Below are 18,029 nucleotides of genomic sequence, written 5' to 3'. Positions count from 1 at the left end.
TAAGAATTATTACCATTTATTAAAAAAAAAAGTTACAAAGTTTTATCACAAAACGGTACGTTACAAAAAGTGTGATTTTTTTTTTTCCAGTGATCTGAAAAACAATAGACAAAAGCATAACAAAACAGATGCAAATATGTATTGTGGCCAGTTACCCAATGAGAAAAAGTTAGACGTGTATCTACCACATACACCATATCTACATTGTTTGTTACCACTGCATATTGGTGACCTGATGGTACATAATAATAATAAATAAAAATAATCGTTTTGGTATAGAACTGTAACAGCACAGTCCGCTAAATCATCAGCTGCCCCCGACAAAGTCAAAGCATAAAAAAAGGGTTTATATAAACTGTATAAGTTGAATAAATAAGCCTAAGACGTTATCTTTTGTATAAAAAAAAAAAAGGTTGGGGGGTTTAAAACATAAGAGGATTCAAAGTAGTAATATTTTGGTCCCATTACCCCCCCCAAAAAAAAACCCCCCACAAACCTCAGCAGACAGCACAAGTGCTAGAGATGGACAAGCATAACACAGAAAAACACTGGAATGTATGGTGTAAGACGTTAATGATTATTGTTATCAGTCCACGATGTGGGTTGTCCATGTAACAGTAGTGCCGTCCTCAGTAACCTGTTTGGCTTTGGGAACCAGTTCCCAGTAGAGCCTTTAAAGACACAATGGGATTAATCAATTCACAACAGCTAGAAAATAACAAGGAGGTTGATGTCAACCAATGCACAGATAGGCTGTGTACCTTGTATGTGCTCCAATGGGTAATTATTAAATGTAACTGGAATGTCCCTTAGTAATATGTGTGAACTGCTTCCCTTTAACCGATAAAAAAGCTGTGATAATGGTACCCTCACCATGTTACCTGTTCAGCACTGTTCAGGCTGTAACATACAAAAAAGTCAACTGTTTTCAGATATGTCTACAGCAGAGTAAACCCAACAGTGGAGCACTTATGTTGGCAATACAACTGTTCAATAAAACATGTATGCCAAACATGATGCATCCATGACCACAGCATTAGATGCTCCCCAGTTCCTATACTATAGAGATAAGTGCAGTGATGAGCATGCTGGAGCACTACCGAATAAATAGTGGAAAGGGAGGGGGCCTGGGCATCACATCTCCAGACTAGACACTGTCCCCTTGTGCTTTTGCATCAGACTTAAGGCCTGGTTAACACTATGCATTCCAGTTGCGGGTGTCGCACTGATTCCCGAAACCGAACTACGGCTTCTCTTGCATGGCTCACTGGGCTGCCATTCATTCTGAATGGCACCCCCATGCATCTCAGCCTGCAGCGTGATCGTGGTTGCGGGAACTGCAGGGAAACCGCATGATCCAAAAAAGACCAAGTTGTTTCCCTGCGGCCGCATTTTTAAAAAGGTTTATGTGCAGTTCACGCGGCACAGTAGTCCATTGAATGAATGCCCAAGCAAACGCGGTCCGCACGGCCAGCCCTAGGGTGAACCAGGCCTAATTTAGCAGTGAAAACAATTTGTAGCCTATGAGGAAAAAGATAATCTCTTGCTGGAGCTTTGTCTACTAAATAAGTCTATATTTTGGGGGCATTTTTTTAAATAAAAAAAGGTGTATGTTTAAATCACCTGCAAAGTATGCTAGTACCAGCTCTAATGGAAAGAACAGGAAGCATTAACCTATGTATTACTGCAGAAAAAAAAAAAGCTTGAACATATAACAGAGTTGCTGGTATATCTAATATCTATTAAGATAGCATTACAATTTAAACCTAGCTCTATCAATATAGGTAATGAAGGGTAATTATTCAATCTACAAAATACAAATGGGGGGTACAAGTTTTAAAGTATAACTAACATTTTACTTTAGTTTGGGATATAGTGGAGAAGGAATAGAGCACCTGTCAGGTTATTATTGCTGTGTGTGCCTCCATTAGATTCACCCTCTAGATTTGCCCGATTTACCATTATCACAAAGAACAGAAATTAGGGGGAAAAAATCCCAAATTTTGGATTGTCACCAGAACAGAAAGAGGCGAAATCTTCCAACTCAGACACCAGTCTGGTAACAGCCAGGGATTCCCTCACTATGGAGGGATTTCTTCACTTCTTGTTGTGGTTATAGGCGAGTAAGTGAAAAGAAAACACCCAATCGGAACACAGACAGCAAAAAAAATAAATTAATAATACGGCAGGCATTACAACTCTCCCTTACTCCATCCAAAATGAAAAACATTAAAATTAAAAAGCATACACTGTAGTTTTCATTTTGGCAAGGAAGAGTCTCAAACAGATAGTGATGATTTATTACAATCAATCACATTTTCCCTTAATATTGTACACGAACTTGGGGAAGACCTTAGGTTGCTGTGGGTAAAACAAACAGTCAGAGATTATACCTTTTAGAGACCTTCAATGTGGCTCATTTATTAAAAAATAAAAATAGTGCAAAGGAAAATGGTAGTGTTACCCACAGCAACATCAGATGTTTTGCTTCATTTTCTGTTGAAAAATAAATAATGGGCACCAGGTGTCTGATCTTGTGCATAGGTTATCAGAAATAATCTCAACTGGAATGAATACAGTGCTAAAGGGCCTCATAGATAAAAAGTGCCTTTCATTCATAGCAAGAAATCAGGTTTTGAGGGATATTTTACTAACACTGGTCAGAAAATAAAAAAAGAACGGGATGAGTTCCTATGGAGGATGTGGATACTTTTCCATACATAAGGCCCTGTGTTGAATGCTTAAGCTTTTATATATAGTAAACACCTTCTATGTGCAGCATTATGTTTTTATGGTATAAAAACTTACTGCATCCCACTGTCAATTATTTTCCCATAAAACCAACAAGAAAATCTGCATTCGGAGATCCTCTGAAAAAAACATTATAAAGCATGGCTCTAAGCAGCCTTAAATTTCTGAGATTTATCTTTTCAGTGCCAGCAGCAGATTTGACCTGTGCATGTCTGTAGTACCAGACTGTTTCCTCATTCAGTCTTCACTTCTGAAAACAACAATCCTTCCGCAGATATAGCATCACCCAGGCCCACAGTCCTAACAGGCTCTTTGCATATGAGCACAGGTGTGAAATGGAAGGTAACTCCACCTTTCTTCCAAACTGCCACAGGTTCCTTGGCACTCACCCTGGCAGTGGGACCCATGTCTGTTTTGGAGGTAGAAAATTCCAGTGGGCTTTTCAGTGTTACTTTTGAAGGTTCAATAATTTCACTGGCACAAGCTTGGGTGCCAGCAATCCGAGCACCTGCAGCGACAGCAGCCACCTGATTTCCCCAAAAGCCATCCACAGTGGCCAGAATGTGGTAGGCCAAAGTGTGGAAGTGGACTCTGGTAAGAGCAGAATCTCCATCAACAGAACCCTTCAGAATCCAGAACAAGATGTCACTCACTATTCCAACATCCGGGATTCCTGACCATGCTGGGAGTGCTGAGTGAGGACCAGAGGATGACTGGCTGAGGAAAAGAAGCTCTTGTTCATTAAGACCCACAGAACTGATCACTGGAAAGACCTGCTGACCAAAATAACAGAGAAGAATACAGAGAGCTTATGATAAAAGGATACAATTTACATACATACACATTTTAGGCAAAGTGCTATAAGCAGCAACTCACAGAATCATAAATAAACTGACCTCTGTTTGCTACAGGTGTCCCTTAAATCATTCTTACTCTTTACACTTATTTATGGTATAAGGCTGTATATCTGCTAAACCTGTTAAAATAGAGACTGTTCTGAAAATTAAGCACCTGCTGACCACTCACAGTAAAATATACTGCGAACAGGCACAATCACGTACCTGAATGCTGGCTCTTTCTTCCAGGTTCAGAGTGCACATCCACATGCCCCCTGCCAGCCAGTGCTGTGATTGGACACAGCACAAGTTTGACAGCAGCTTTCAGCCAGATTTTGGCTGAAATCAACTTCTTTACAAACACACAGAACTCTGTGCATAGGAACAGCAATCTGGGGTTTCTTCTCCATGAAAAGCAAGGAGAAAAAGCAGCCAGATAGTAAAGTAAAAGCAGCACACATTACACATTGTTAGGTACACAGCTAACCCCTTGATTACCCCTAGATGTTAACCCCTTCCCAACCAGTGTCATTAGTACAGTATTATCACTGATCACTGTATTAGTGTCACTGGGGATGTCATTGTCAGTTAGTGACCCTCCCTGATAGTGTCTGTTAGCATCAGATTGCCTGCCACCCTATCACAGTCCCACTATAAGTCGTTGATCACTGCCATTACAGTATAGTGTCTATAGCTGCCTAAATTCCAGTATATACACTATTAATTTGTAGATGCTATAGCACAAACCAATTATTATACACTTAAAACACTAAAAAGACATGTAGCAAAATACATTTTGGCCTCAATTTAAAAAATAAAATAAAAATTCTGTTATTGAATGTTTTATAACAGTAAAAAAAAAATTTTTCCCCACACTTTTTGGTCTTTTTTTCACTTATATAATAAAAAACCCAGTAATCAAATACCACCAAAAGAAAGCTCTATTTGTGGAAAAAAAAGATAAAATCTCATTTGTGTACAGTGTTGCATGACCATACAATCGCCAATTTAAGTAGCACAGTGCTGAATATCAGAAAATGCTCTGGGCATTAAGGGGATAAAACCTTCTGGAGGTTAAGTAGTTAAGGCCCTCCATGCCTACTGAAAGTGAAAAATAAGCATTGTTTTGTAATCTAGAATGGTTCCCACTGACACCCAACACTATTTTGAGATAACCATAATTGTAATTATTTTGAAACAGTTAAATTAAAAAAAAAAATATATCTCTCTTGGTGCAACAAACAGGAATTTTGTTACAGAAACGGGTAAAATAAAAAGCTAGGCAGACAAACCTAATAAAAAAGAGCAAACAAGAGGCGCACACCCCTAGTGCATTATCCAAGGTTTATTGTAGTATAAAAAGGGATGAAAACATACTCAAAAACATGGCATAAATGTACAGCTTAGTAGAACGGTGGAGATGGCCATAGCAATGGCGGGGTGTCTGACTGTCAAAATGGTCGGCTAGCTGATGCGTTTCAGGGACAAGTCCCTTCCTCAGAGCACCAGCTCTGAGGAAAGGGACTCGTAGGCAAATTTGGTCCTGGTTCCCCTGGCTTTCCTGTGGCATTTGATCCCTGGAGCACTGGAGAGTTTATTCTGGTAGACCAACCTAGTAACTCAACCTTCAATTCAGGGCTCAAACAGCTAAGACATTGACTCCAATCTTTTAGACACATTCGTAACCTGCTCCTTGGATTTATCCAGCTCTGTGTTAAGCTACCTATAGGTAATTTATTTATGGCGCAATTAAAAAAGAGTTTATAAATAAATTAAACCAGCACTACCCAGCAAAGGAAGCAGGATTATAATCAACTCTCTGGTGCCCCTCATCACCTACTTCCCCCTCCATTCCAGCGCTGCATTCCCCTTCAGTATTTTGCGAAAGGCAAAGTTTTTATTGCTGTCTGTGTCACCATTAAGTCGATTTTAATTAATGTCCTGTCCCAAATGGCACTAGTTCCTAGCACAGGAAGTGAAAGGAAATCTCCTAACATGCAGTACCAGACAGCAAGAAGAAAAAAAAAAAAAAAGACAAAAATTTCAAAGCTCTTTGTGCAGTCTATGTTTATTTCCCCTCACTTCCTCCACTACCAATGAGTATGGGCAGAGGCAACAACAAAAACCTGACAAGGAACCCTTTGCCCACAAAAAAAGAAAAAAAAAAAAGAAAAAAAAAAAAAAGACAGCTGTGGGTAGACTAGAAGTCTTTATGTATGGAAATTGACCAGCCCTTTGGAAGTAGGAAATCCACAATACAAGTTGTCAAACAAGTCACAAAATTATGATTAGCGTTTCTCCATCTGGGTGGTTACCTGGTGAATGATTCCTCTCATTAAATCTCCGTCAGTCATACTAGCCAGCTCTAGATGAATGAGAATATCTGAAGGGACATCTGACAATGCAGTGGCTGCCTGAGGGCAAAGAGAAGACAATGTTGAGCCAATAGTCAGTTTGCGTAGGATGGAAAAATACATAAGCAGAAGTGAAAATGATCATTAGACCCAGAGCTATAGGTAGATAATTATATGCAAATTTTGATCCTTCTTTTAAGTCACCCTTGGTCCCACCCCTTCCTACTGGACCTCCCTATTACCAAATGCACCAGCAGGGAAATTGAAGGGATAGAGCCAAGCTGAACCTGAATGTCTTTACATTCCATAAAACCTCAGCTGACTATATGGTTCTCAACTTCTCAAGTTTGTTAAGGGTTTACTTTGAGTATAATCCTTCATGATACAAGTCCTACCAGCTATTACTGTGCACAAGATAAAAGGGGTGTTATATCAAGATACTATAAAAGATAAACAAAACAAACAAACGATGTTAAACTTGAAAGACATATCGAAGAAACCTAATTAAGCTAACAACAATTATGAAACAATTAGGGGGTTTTATTACTCATTAAAGTGGTTGTTCACTCAAAATTAAAAAAGTCAGCAGCTACAAATCCTGACTTTTAATAAAAGGATACTTACCTGCCTGGGGATCCAGCACTGTCCTGACATGGGCTAGTTCTTCACTGGTCTTTGGGTCTCTGGCGCCGGAATCCTAATTGTGGGCAGCCGGTTATGCTGCTTTTGGCTTCACAGCCACCTGTCCATTGCGCTGTGCTTTGTGAATGGTCCTGCAGTCTGTTGGGACCTGTTACATGTCCCAGCAAACTGCAGGAGGGGGTGGACTTCAATTTGGATCACCTGCAGGGGGGTTAGCAGGTACCTGTCAAAACCAAGTACCTGTACCCCCCCAACCCCAAAAAGTATATGCCAAAATTGGGGGGTGGTATAGGAGGGACATGGAGGACTTAAAGAGGAACTTTCTCTTTTGGGTGAAGGTCCTGCTTTAACTTCCTAATTTATATTGACCTGCTATAGGCAATACACTTTGCCTTCAAACAGATTTAATAAATTAGCCCAAGTTTTCCCCAATCCTGTTACTATGTGATGTACAAGCCTCATAAAAGCAAAATAAATATAAAAACATTCCTTTATCCTCTCTGCCAGATCCTTCTTCACTGTGGGAGGGTTTCATGCAGCAGAGGCAGCACTGCCAATTCAGTTGGCAGGACTAGGTGGTGCCAGGTTCTGAATGCCACTGCTTGTGAATCCGCAATGACAATGCTGATGGGGTGGTCCTGCAATATCTCAACCCACTATATTACAAGCAGGAAGAGCCTACATGAGAGTGGCAACTCCACTTTGAATTCAAGAGTATTACAGCATTGTTGCCAACCCATCACAGGAACCTGCTTTAGCTGGACTTAACTGGCAGACCCAACAGTGGGACTAAAAGAAAACTGTAGGTGCAGATACACTTATAATTAAGTATAGTTTTTAAAATGTGAGGCCATACTTTAACAAAATAAAACAGAAAAAGAGCTTGCGCCCCCAACTAGCATACTACATTTTTTAATGTTGAAATAAAATTAATATAGCAGGCAAATACAATTTTGTAGAGGTGTGCCTTTCTGTTTTCTCACCTCTTGCAAGCGGTTGGCTCTTGCCTCCTGGGATAATCCCTCCATCATGTGCAGCCCCGAAAGAACCAATAGCTCTGGCTGGAATTCCTCCAGACTGGAAAGCAGAATCTCCAGTGACGTCATGGCTCCATTTGATAAATCATGAGAAAATATAAACCTGCTTGCAGCTGGAGCTTGACCTGAGCCCCACTTCTCCCCTACAAATAGCACACAATAATAAGTGAATAGTGTCCTCTGCCTTACACAACATGCAATCTAAATCATTAATGCTGCTAAACCATTGCATATAGATGTTTTTACCAGCTTTATATTCCAGTATAAGATGGTACTCGTCCTGCTCCTTCAGTGATGCTGGGGGTACAACAATTCTTTCATCCAATAATTCATGTAGCTTAGGACCTATTGGCCCACACAGGAGAACCTAAGATGTTTAGTGAAAAAAAAAAAAAGGATACAGACTGTCAGCAGTGATTATACTTTCAGCAAAGGAAAAAATAGACATGCTGATCACTTTAATTTTCCTGTCATGTTGATTAGTCATTAGGAAGAGCTAAAATAATTTGATCCAAATGACTCTGCAATCCCAAAATAACAGCACAGTATTGCTGACATAACATACAGTAGAGAAGATGCAGGTTATTTTTACCTCCAGATTTGGATGTGTTGTCAGTCTCTGAGCAATGAGAGCAGCATTTCCTCCAACAAAATGCTGTAAATAAAGAGCAAAAACAACTCAGTGACTCAGATGGAAAGGGAAACATAATCACTACATGGTTACTCCTAGTTTTGTATGTTGAAGCAGAACTCCAGCCAAAAACAAGAGAAAAATGATTAGCCTATTAAAAGATAAAATTTAAAAAAAAAACAGTTTTTCCTGCAATATTTACCTTTATTCCAGAGACTTCCTCACAGCACTTTTTTTTTATAGTCTCTAGATGTTCTCAGTCTGATGGCTACCATCATTCAACCCACTTCTGAGACTCATATATGGGCTGCTGTACTCTGCTTGCATTTAAAAATACATTTAATAAATGTACTGATTAATACAGAGATGCATGAATGTATGTGACATCTGAATAGTGTTCAGCTTTAATCTTTCCGCTGGTATGACATTACACTTGCAGTATATGGGAAAATTGGTAACAGCCCAATTCTAGGGATTTCTATTTATTTTGTAAGCTTTGTACATAATGGGGAAGGGAAAGCAGTGTCTACCATAACTGCCACTTGTGTCCCCAGGGGTTGGGTTGGGTCCCTTACAATGTCAGCTGTCAGGACAACAAACTGGAGGAAAACTGCCAACCTTCTTAAAAAACATTTAGTGAGTAATAGAGGATTAGAACCTCTGTGGGTCACTACTTAACCCAACCAAGTGTTTCAAGAGACAAAGTTTGTTCAAAATGTAATGTGAACAAAAATCATCTCATTATATTATCTGTGCATTTAACATATTTTTAAGTATAATTTTACTGGAAAAAGCCTCCCTTCTGTAGACACCAAAAGCCGTGAGACTGCTGCTGGATGGTGCCATCTTGGATGTGATGTCAGCAGCCCCAGCAGACTCAGAGCCATCATCAAGTAGCTCCATAAATGTCTATGTGAGAAGGTGAAGGGCCAACATGCAGGGTCCGCACAGATGCAGATTTAGCCACTTCTAGCAGAAGAGAAAGATATGATATACAAAAGGAGGGAGAGGGCTGAGCTGGTAACTCTCCAAGAGTAGTCATTTTTTTTTTTTAAGTTCAAAGGCACATTCTAATTGTATAAAAATAATTTACAGAAAAAGGAAAAACAGCTGCCAGTGAGCATTTGAAATGCTCGATTTTCTGACTTTGTTTTTTTTTTTAAAAAAGTATACTTCATTATAGTATATATCCAGTATACAGAATCAACAGAGATAGGCAAGAAATAAAGTGCCATACAGCCCTTTACACATAACATCACCATAGGAAAGACTGAGGCTCCATAGGACCCAATTACGTGAAGAAACCTTAGATTACCTACAGTAAACATTGCCCCACCATTCTATGGCCGAATAGTCGTCGCCCTTCAAAAGCAAAGTTGCCTAGTAAACAATAAAGTAGGTATATCCCAAGGGCCAAACCGTACTTGACCCAACTAAATATATATGGATGGGAAGCAGCCACTAAGGGAAAAAGTCAATGAATAGTGCAAGGAAACCAAAGAGGAAGATGACAGGAAAGAAAGGAAAGAAAGAATGGAAGGAGAAAAGAAAAAGAGGCCCATGACCAGGAGCTCACCCACAACCCCCCACAGCTGCTCCAAGCTCTAAAAAAATATTATAGGAAAGGCTGAAGTTTAGGGGACGTGAAGAAATTGATCCCAAGTAAACCGAACTTGCATGAAATTCAGCTACCTCTCATATAGACTGGCCATGAGCTCTTCCATTTGCATTGTGTTAAGTTCCTCTACCCATTCCCTCACAGAGGGGGGAAGTAGCTTTTTTCCAGTGTCTGGGGATCACGTGCTTCTGCAATGAGGAAGAGGAAGATACCCTTTTTGAGGTGAGCGATGGACCCAGGTATGACTGAAAGGCCACCTCTGGGGTGTCTGGCCAAGAACGACCCGTTATCTAATGACACAACTGGAAAATAGAGGTCCAGAAGGGTCAGGCAGGTGCAACTAAAGCCCTTCACTGGCGCTAGACACCCATGTCTGCAGCACGTGAAAATCCAGAAGAGCCGGCTTTTAACAAGGGATGATTATACTACTATACAGCAACACCTCGCACTGCATACAGTACCTATTATTATTATCCTTTACCTACCAAGCTGGCAAAGGATTTACAACAACATTGTCCTGGAGATAGGCTTTAAAGCAGTATTAACCCCCCCCAAAAAAACATAATATATTTCAGCTTACCAATCCTCAAATGTGTTAATTGCGTTACATTTATGTTTTTAGGCTTTTTCCCTCCTATTTTCACCTAATGGTCTTGTCAGTATCATACTCCCTGTCTTAGGGTGCCTCCGCTCTGGATGGAGGAGCAATAGAGACACCTTTGGACAGTAGCATTATCAGTCTGGGGAGAGGGTAGTGTTAGACTAGTAGATTTAGATGCACATGACAAATTAAAGCCAAACTCCGACTAACACCTTTTTGGCAGTTACAGCAGTTTTTTTTGTTTTTTTTTTTTGTTTTTTTTTTTTTAGGAGAAAGGTTTTATATAACTGAATAAAGGCAGACTGCTGTAAGCACTTGTGTCGGTGTTAAATGGTTTTAACTGCCACTTTGGACCGTTTGGTCTGTTAAAGGAAGCTGAAAAATAACAGATTTAGGCCTTGTTCACACCATAAGTGCAGAAAAACTGATGGAAACTGACACGCAGATTTCACTTGCAGAGACATCCGTTTACATCTGATGGAAATTGACACGCAGATTTCACTTGCAGAGACATCAGTTTACATCTGATGGAAACTGACACGCAGATTTCACTTGCAGAGACATCCGTTTACATCTGATGGAAATTGACACGCAGATTTCACTTGCAGAGACATCAGTTTACATCTGATGGAAACTGAGATGCAGATTTCACTTGCAGAGACATACATTTACATCTGATGGAAATTGACACGCAGATTTCACTTGCAGAGACATCCGTTTACATCTGATGGAAATTGACACGCAGATTTCACTTGCAGAGACATCAGTTTACATCTGATGGAAACTGACACGCAGATTTCACTTGCAGAGACATCCGTTTACATCTGATGGAAATTGACACGCAGATTTCACTTGCAGAGACATCAGTTTACATCTGATGGAAACTGAGATGCAGATTTCACTTGCAGAGACATACATTTACATCTGATGGAAATTGACACGCAGATTTCACTTGCAGAGACATCCGTTTACATCTGATGGAAATTGACACGCAGATTTCACTTGCAGAGACATCAGTTTACATCTGATGGAAACTGACACGCAGATTTCACTTGCAGAGACATCAGTTTACATCTGATGGAAACTGACACGCAGATTTCACTTGCAGAGACATCCGTTTACATCTGATGGAAACAGATGCAGATTTCACTTGCAGAGACATACATTTACATCTGATGGAAATTGACACGCAGATTTCACTTGCAGAGACATCCGTTTACATCTGATGGAAATTGACACGCAGATTTCACTTGCAGAGACATCAGTTTACATCTGATGGAAACTGACACGCAGATTTCACTTGCAGAGACATCCGTTTACATCTGATGGAAACTGACACGCAGATTTCACTTTCAGAGACATCCGTTTACATCTGATGGAAACAGATGCAGATTTCACTTGCAGAGACATACATTTACATCTGATGGAAACGGACACGCAGATTTCACTTGCAGAGACATCCGTTTACATCTGCTGGAAGCTGACACGCAGATTTCACTTGCAGAGACATCCATTTACATCTGATAGAAACTGATAGACTGATTTCACTTGCAGAGACATCCGTTTACATCAGTTTTTATGCAAGTTTCAATGAGTTTCACTTGCAGAGAAATCCTTTTACATCAGTTTTCATGCGAGCTTCAATGAGTTTTAGTCTGGGTGCGCATTAATGCGGTGTAGGACACTGCATGTAATTCGCACAGGAATTGCATCGCATTCCTGTGCAAATTGCATGCAATGTCTGTGCGGTGCGATCTGATCCATACATTTTGTATGGCTCAAATCGCATCCACACCAAAAAAGGTGCAGGACCCCTTTTTTTTTTAATCCGCACTGAATTGTATCACATGGGTGTTCTCACCCATTTGTGTTTTGCGAACTGTTTCGGAGTGTCATTAATTTAACTTTGACACCTGTACCATGATGCGACTGCAATTCGGTGCGGGAAACGCACAGGATTTGCAGCGTTTCCCGCACTGCATTAGTCTGAACTGGGGCTTATACAAGTTGCAGATTTCTGCACAGAAAAAATCCACACGATACTAGTGTTGTGGCGTGAACAGGGCACACAGAACAATTGATCTCATTGTTCCCTTGCAGAACGTGTGCAGAAAAACTGATGTCTCTGCACTCTGGTGTGAACGAACCCTTTCTGGTCAGATTAACAGGTGGAAAAAGCCTAAAAGAGAAAACTAATGCAGTCACTATGATTACTTCAATACTGGTACTGCAATAGATTACATTTTTGTTTTTGGGTTTAGTATCACTTTAATGGAAAAGTTTTAACAGATTTTCTTCGCTATGTCATTAACCACTTGCCCTCCTGAGGATTTACCCCGCTTCCTGACCAGGCCATTTTTTGGGTTACGGCGCTGTGTTACTTTAACTGACAATTGTGCGGTCATGCAACGCTGCACCCAAATGAAATTTACGTCCTTTTTTCCCCCACAAATTGAGCTTTCTTTCAGTGGTATTTGATCGCCTCTGCGTTTATTTTTTGTGCTATATATATTAAAAAAATATAGACTGACAATTTTGAGAAAAAAAATATATATATTATTGACTTTTTGCTATTAAATATGTCTTGTAAAAAAGTTTAAAAAATCTACTTTTGGCATAAATATAGGCCAAAATGTATTCTGCTACATGCCTTTTCTAAAAAAAACTATCTCAATACGTGTAAATTAATTGGTTTATGTGACAGTTATAGTATTTACAAATGGCGATTATATATATATATATATATATATATATTTTTTTTTTTTTTTTTTTTATTATTATTATTATACAGGATTTATATGGTGCCAACAGTTTGCGCAGCGCTTTACAATATAAGGGAGACAGTACAATTACAATACATTCAGTACAGAAGGAATAGGAGGGCCCTGCTCGTGGAGCTTACAATCTAAAGGAAGGGGGAGGTGATACAAAAGGTGATAACTGCGGGGGATGATCTGGCAGAGGTGAATTAAGTACAGTTCTTAGGTGGAGGTGGGGTAGGCTTCCCTGAAGAAGTGAGTTTTCAAAGATCTCCTAAAGGCAGACAGGGTGGGGGCTGACTGGACATGCTGTGGTAGGGAGTTCCAGAGGATGGGAGAGGCTCTGGAGAAGTCCTGGAGGCGGGCGTGGGAGGAGGTGATGAGGGAGCTAGAGAGGAGGATATCATGGGAGGAGTGGAGTGGGCGATATCTGTGGATGAGGTTGGTGATGTAGCTAGGGGCAGTGTTGTGGATAGCTTTGTAAGCTGTGGTTAGTATTTTGAATTTTATACGTTGGGTTAGTGGAAGACAGTGGAGGGATTGGCAGAGAGGGGCAGCAGTCACTGATCGGTTGGTAAGGTGTATGAGTCTAGCAGCAGCATTCATAATAGACTGAAGGGGGGATAGCCTGTGTAACAGTAGACCAGTGAGGAGGGAGTTGCAGTAATCGAGGCGGGATATAACCAAGGCTGGATAATATATTACTGAGAGTTTTTTTTCATTTTTACTAGTAATCAGTGACCAGCGACTTATAGCAGGACTGCGGCAGACATTCTGACACTGGGGGGTAACTGACTTGGTGTCACTGACATCCCCTGTGACACCAATACAGTGATTAGTGCTAAAGAAAAAACAAAAAGCACTGACACTGTACTAATGGCACTGGGCAGGAAGGGGTTAACATGAGGGGTGATCAAGGGGTTAACTGTGTGCTGGGTGTGTTTTACTGTGGGGCGGTGTCTGTGTGCTTCACTGTAAACACACTGCTTTGGATGGCAGTGCTGTGCGCAGCCATCCAAAGCAGTGTGCCCGAGCTGACAAGGAGGAGAACTGTTAGTAAACAAAACGGTTCTCCTCCCCGTTGGAGATCCTCGGTGATCACCAGACACCTGGTGATTGACGGCCACAAATGGCGGCGCGGGTAGGGCGAGCGCTCGCCCCCTACCCGGAAATGCGAAATCACGTATATATACAAGTGATTTTGTGCACCTGTGCCGCTCTGTAGCAGTATTTGTTATAGCGTGGTCGGGAAGCAGTTAACAAGTACAGAGAACACCTGTGGAAAGCAAATTAGCTTGCTTTAATATTTGCATAGTCCTTCTAGAACGATAAGGAATTACTATACATAGCCTAGCATCCACCTCCTCCACAATGACTCTTCTCATTAAACATTCTGTCCATACAAATGGTATGCAGTGCTATGTTGTTACCTTGGCTCCTGGTTCTTTGGAAGCAGTGCGGGAGATGTGCTGAAAGCTGTCAGCATCACTATAGAAACGTTCGGCTGCCGCACCTCGCTGCATATAGTGCTGGAAGGTCTCGGCCAGTTCCTCCTGAGTGTTGAGAACCAGGTGATCTCCTCCGGCGTGGGGGCTCAGACCCAATGCTTTCAGCACGCTCACCCCTGAGACTACTACATCGACACAAGCATTCACCCTGAAATGTACATGGCATAGGGTTATAGAGCTCATAGATTTCCATCCATTGTCAATTATATAACAAAACAAATGTCAGCATTGATGTGCATGTAAAGCCAAAAGTAGGCACATTGCAGGGGTGGATTTCATCGACTCCCAAGAGTTCAGCAAACCTGACACAGATGTCTATGCAAATTGCATGAAAAGTGCAAAAGAAAAAAAAAATGTGAAGACCACCTTTACATCAAAGCCGATTTTGAAATCGTGTGACTTACAGTGAAGCTGCACAATTTCAAAATTGGGTGACCTGCCGATTTCATTGCGATTTGCAAGACGTCTGAGACAGATGTCTATGCAAATCGCAACCAAAGTAGTGCATGTACTGCTTTAGAAATATGACCACTCTAATGGCGGACAATTGGGTGCAACTTGGCATACGATTTGCAGATCGCATGCCAAGTCGCACCAGATGTGACCGGGGGCTTAAGGGCCCATTTACATTATGAATTGCATAGGAGCACAATGCGCATTCCTGTGCAATTCACATGCACTTCTGTTTTGAATGGGCGGAAATCACACCGCGACAAAAGTACACTACCTTTGGGAACACACTGCAACCAGATCGCATGGTACTTTTGTACCATGCACTCCAATGTGGGCAAACGCGATCTGTTTGTGACCTCAATACATAATTTTGTATGGCTCAAATCACACTGAAAATTGCTTCGCACCCGCAGGGAAACCGCATGTGATACAGGAATCCCATTGCCATTTCAGCTGAAGAAGCATGATTTCCGTTCCAATACCATGCAGTGCGATTTGAGTCCATTCATTTTGCATGGGCTCAGATCGCACCGCATTGGTATCGGCAAATACTTAAACTCAAGCATTGGTACTCGTCAATAGAAACAAAACACAGTATCGGTGCAACCCTAAAAATTGGCATAGCTGGAATCCAGCTTGGTTGCACACATTGCCCTCGATGGGCACTCGGTACTCACCCAACGGCCACCTTCCCCCAGTGTGTGGCGGGTGCTGTGATCAGGGCGTCCCATGTCGCAGACAGAGCTTCCTCCAGAGACGGGTGAGATGGGGTCACCCCGGGGGAGATGCTCTGCAGGGATGAGGAGAGGTAGTCCTGGGCAGCTTCCAGGAAGTCCGGCTGCAGATGATGGAGGAGACCCAATGCAATGGCCATCAGGCCCACACACACCTTCACCCACATGGTTAGAAAGAGCCAATCAAGTCAATGGAAGGCGAACTTGTGAAATGTGTCTACAGTCTGCTGACCTAGCAGTTAGGAGTGCAATGCATCATCTATCATCACTGCTTACAAAGAACCATGGACTCATTCATAGTCTTCTGGCCATCGATCCAATGGAGCAGCCACCATCTCCACCAGGAGAACAGGATGACACAACTTCTACTTCACTGATCACTCCTACACTCAGAGATCTCATCACTCCATCCATCCATGGACAGAACGATCGGCACCATGCACAGCCCTCTCATAGGAATGAATGGAAGTGGAGCGCTGGGGCAGCACAGATCCCCCTCCCGATCCCAGCTCCGATCAGCGCCAGTCCAGAAAGCGGCCGCTTCGTAAGTGCGCTCTGTGAATAGGGGCCGGCGTAGGCTGGCGGAAGGGACGAGGCTGCCTTCCAATGAACAGCTGGAGAAGGTCACCTGAGGGGTTTGACTTTCAGCGCACAATGAGAACGAGGCGGAACACTCCGCACACACTCACACCAGCCGGCTCCACGTCACCAGCTGCTGATCCGAGCCGCTAACAACAAGTCATTGTATGGACCCGAGTGTGGGTGGGGAGGGGTCTCAGCCGCCATTAATCCGGAGACAAGGGGGCTATTGACTTGTGTTCTATAGCAAGGTCTCCGACAAAATGGCGGCGGCTGTATTATGCTGAGCTGTGCTTGTGGTACAGAGAGGCTTCCAGCTGTGTGACCAGCCGGTGAATGGGTGGAAGGAGGCTGAAGGAAGCCTTTTATTTCGTACATAGATTCTAATGAATGCTCCATTTTCACTTGTATTGGGAGAAGCAATAGAATTATTATATGAGAACAGAACAATGAGGCCTTATTCACACAGGCGTAGGAATGTATTCTCCAAATGTACCACAGAACGTGGCTGAACAAAATGCCTCCAATGTGTATGTATGAGTGTCTATGTATATATAACAGGGAGGATCATTGCATTCTACTGCCCAGAATAGTCATTTATTGGATAACATTTTGTACATTTACATGTGTAAATTATGCGCCTACGCTCCTCTCTGAAAGCAGCTTAGCTTTTTTTTGGTTTAAAGTAGTAAAGTCTTTTTTTTTCCCTCATGTACCTACAAGCAAGTCTATAATAAGACTTGCCTGTAGGTACAGTAAATGTCTCCTAAACATGCACCGTTCAGGAGATATTTACTTTAGCAGCGCCGGTGATGTCAGTGCTCTCAATGGGCGGCTTGCTGTCCTTTGAGAGAGCCTTGCCAAGGCTCCTGTGCGCATGTACGAGTGTGTTGTCATCTCAGCTCGGCATGTCAAACGGCTGCAGTCAACCAACCCAGAAGGAAGACCGGGTGAAGATGGAAGCCCTGGGGAGCCATGACAGCGCCAGAGGGCACCAGAGGGCTTAATTTTTAGGTAAGTCTTTCATACTGTGTTAACTATTTAAGCCCTAAGGCTAGGTTCACGTCTGTGCGGGTGGTGCCACTGCGGATCCGCACGTAAATCCGTGCAGCCGCACCACCCGCACAGAGAAATGCGGATCAGTGGGCAGGAGCCATTAGTTCTAATGGCACGTTGCCCGCACTGGAAAATGCAACCGTACTAGGAACCGAGGTTCCCGTGCATGCTGCGTTTTCAGAAGTGTAGGGACTTCTTCCCTGCATGTCACGGGCACGGGAGTCCATTTAAATGAATGGGCTCTCGTGCTCGCGCAAAATGCGGCCCACACGGCCACAGATATGTGAACCACACCTTATTGTAAATCATAATTTTTGGCAAATAAATCTATACTGAACGAGGTTCCATTTTCCTACGCACCATCTGGCCAATTGATGAATCTAAAATATAACCTTTATTCAAGTATATAAAAAAAAAATGTATGTTCAGCTGTAATTAATGCCTATTGGAGTGGAATGTACTGCGCACAG

The 18,029-nt window shown here is 42.0% G+C and overlaps 1 protein-coding gene across 2 annotated transcripts; it reads right to left on the bottom strand.

Annotated features, from left to right (window-relative positions):
* ADPGK (ADP dependent glucokinase) lies at positions 1 to 16,660 on the bottom strand. Of its 2 annotated transcripts, none has more exons than XM_089671400.1 (7): positions 15,868 to 16,660; positions 14,660 to 14,885; positions 8,213 to 8,275; positions 7,867 to 7,987; positions 7,567 to 7,763; positions 5,903 to 6,001; positions 1 to 3,527 (listed from the first exon to the last, which is right to left on the bottom strand). In XM_089671400.1, exons 1-7 carry the CDS (start codon positions 16,089 to 16,091, stop codon positions 2,985 to 2,987), a joined length of 1,473 nt encoding a protein of 490 aa, XP_089527526.1. In that variant the 5' UTR covers positions 16,092 to 16,660; the 3' UTR covers positions 1 to 2,984. The 2 variants fall into 2 exon arrangements, with proteins under 2 accessions (XP_089527526.1, XP_089527527.1); XM_089671401.1 differs by having other exon boundaries at positions 1 to 3,524; positions 15,868 to 16,659.
* Positions 16,661 to 18,029: the final 1,369 nt, after the last annotated feature.

Source organism: Staurois parvus, unplaced genomic scaffold (genome assembly GCF_062004578.1).
Source record: "Staurois parvus isolate SC_StPar_1 unplaced genomic scaffold, SC_StPar_1.0 ptg000105l, whole genome shotgun sequence".
Classification (NCBI taxonomy): domain Eukaryota; kingdom Metazoa; phylum Chordata; class Amphibia; order Anura; family Ranidae; genus Staurois; species Staurois parvus.
Note: the sequence above shows the minus strand (reverse complement) of the source record. Positions and strands in the feature narration are given on the sequence as shown.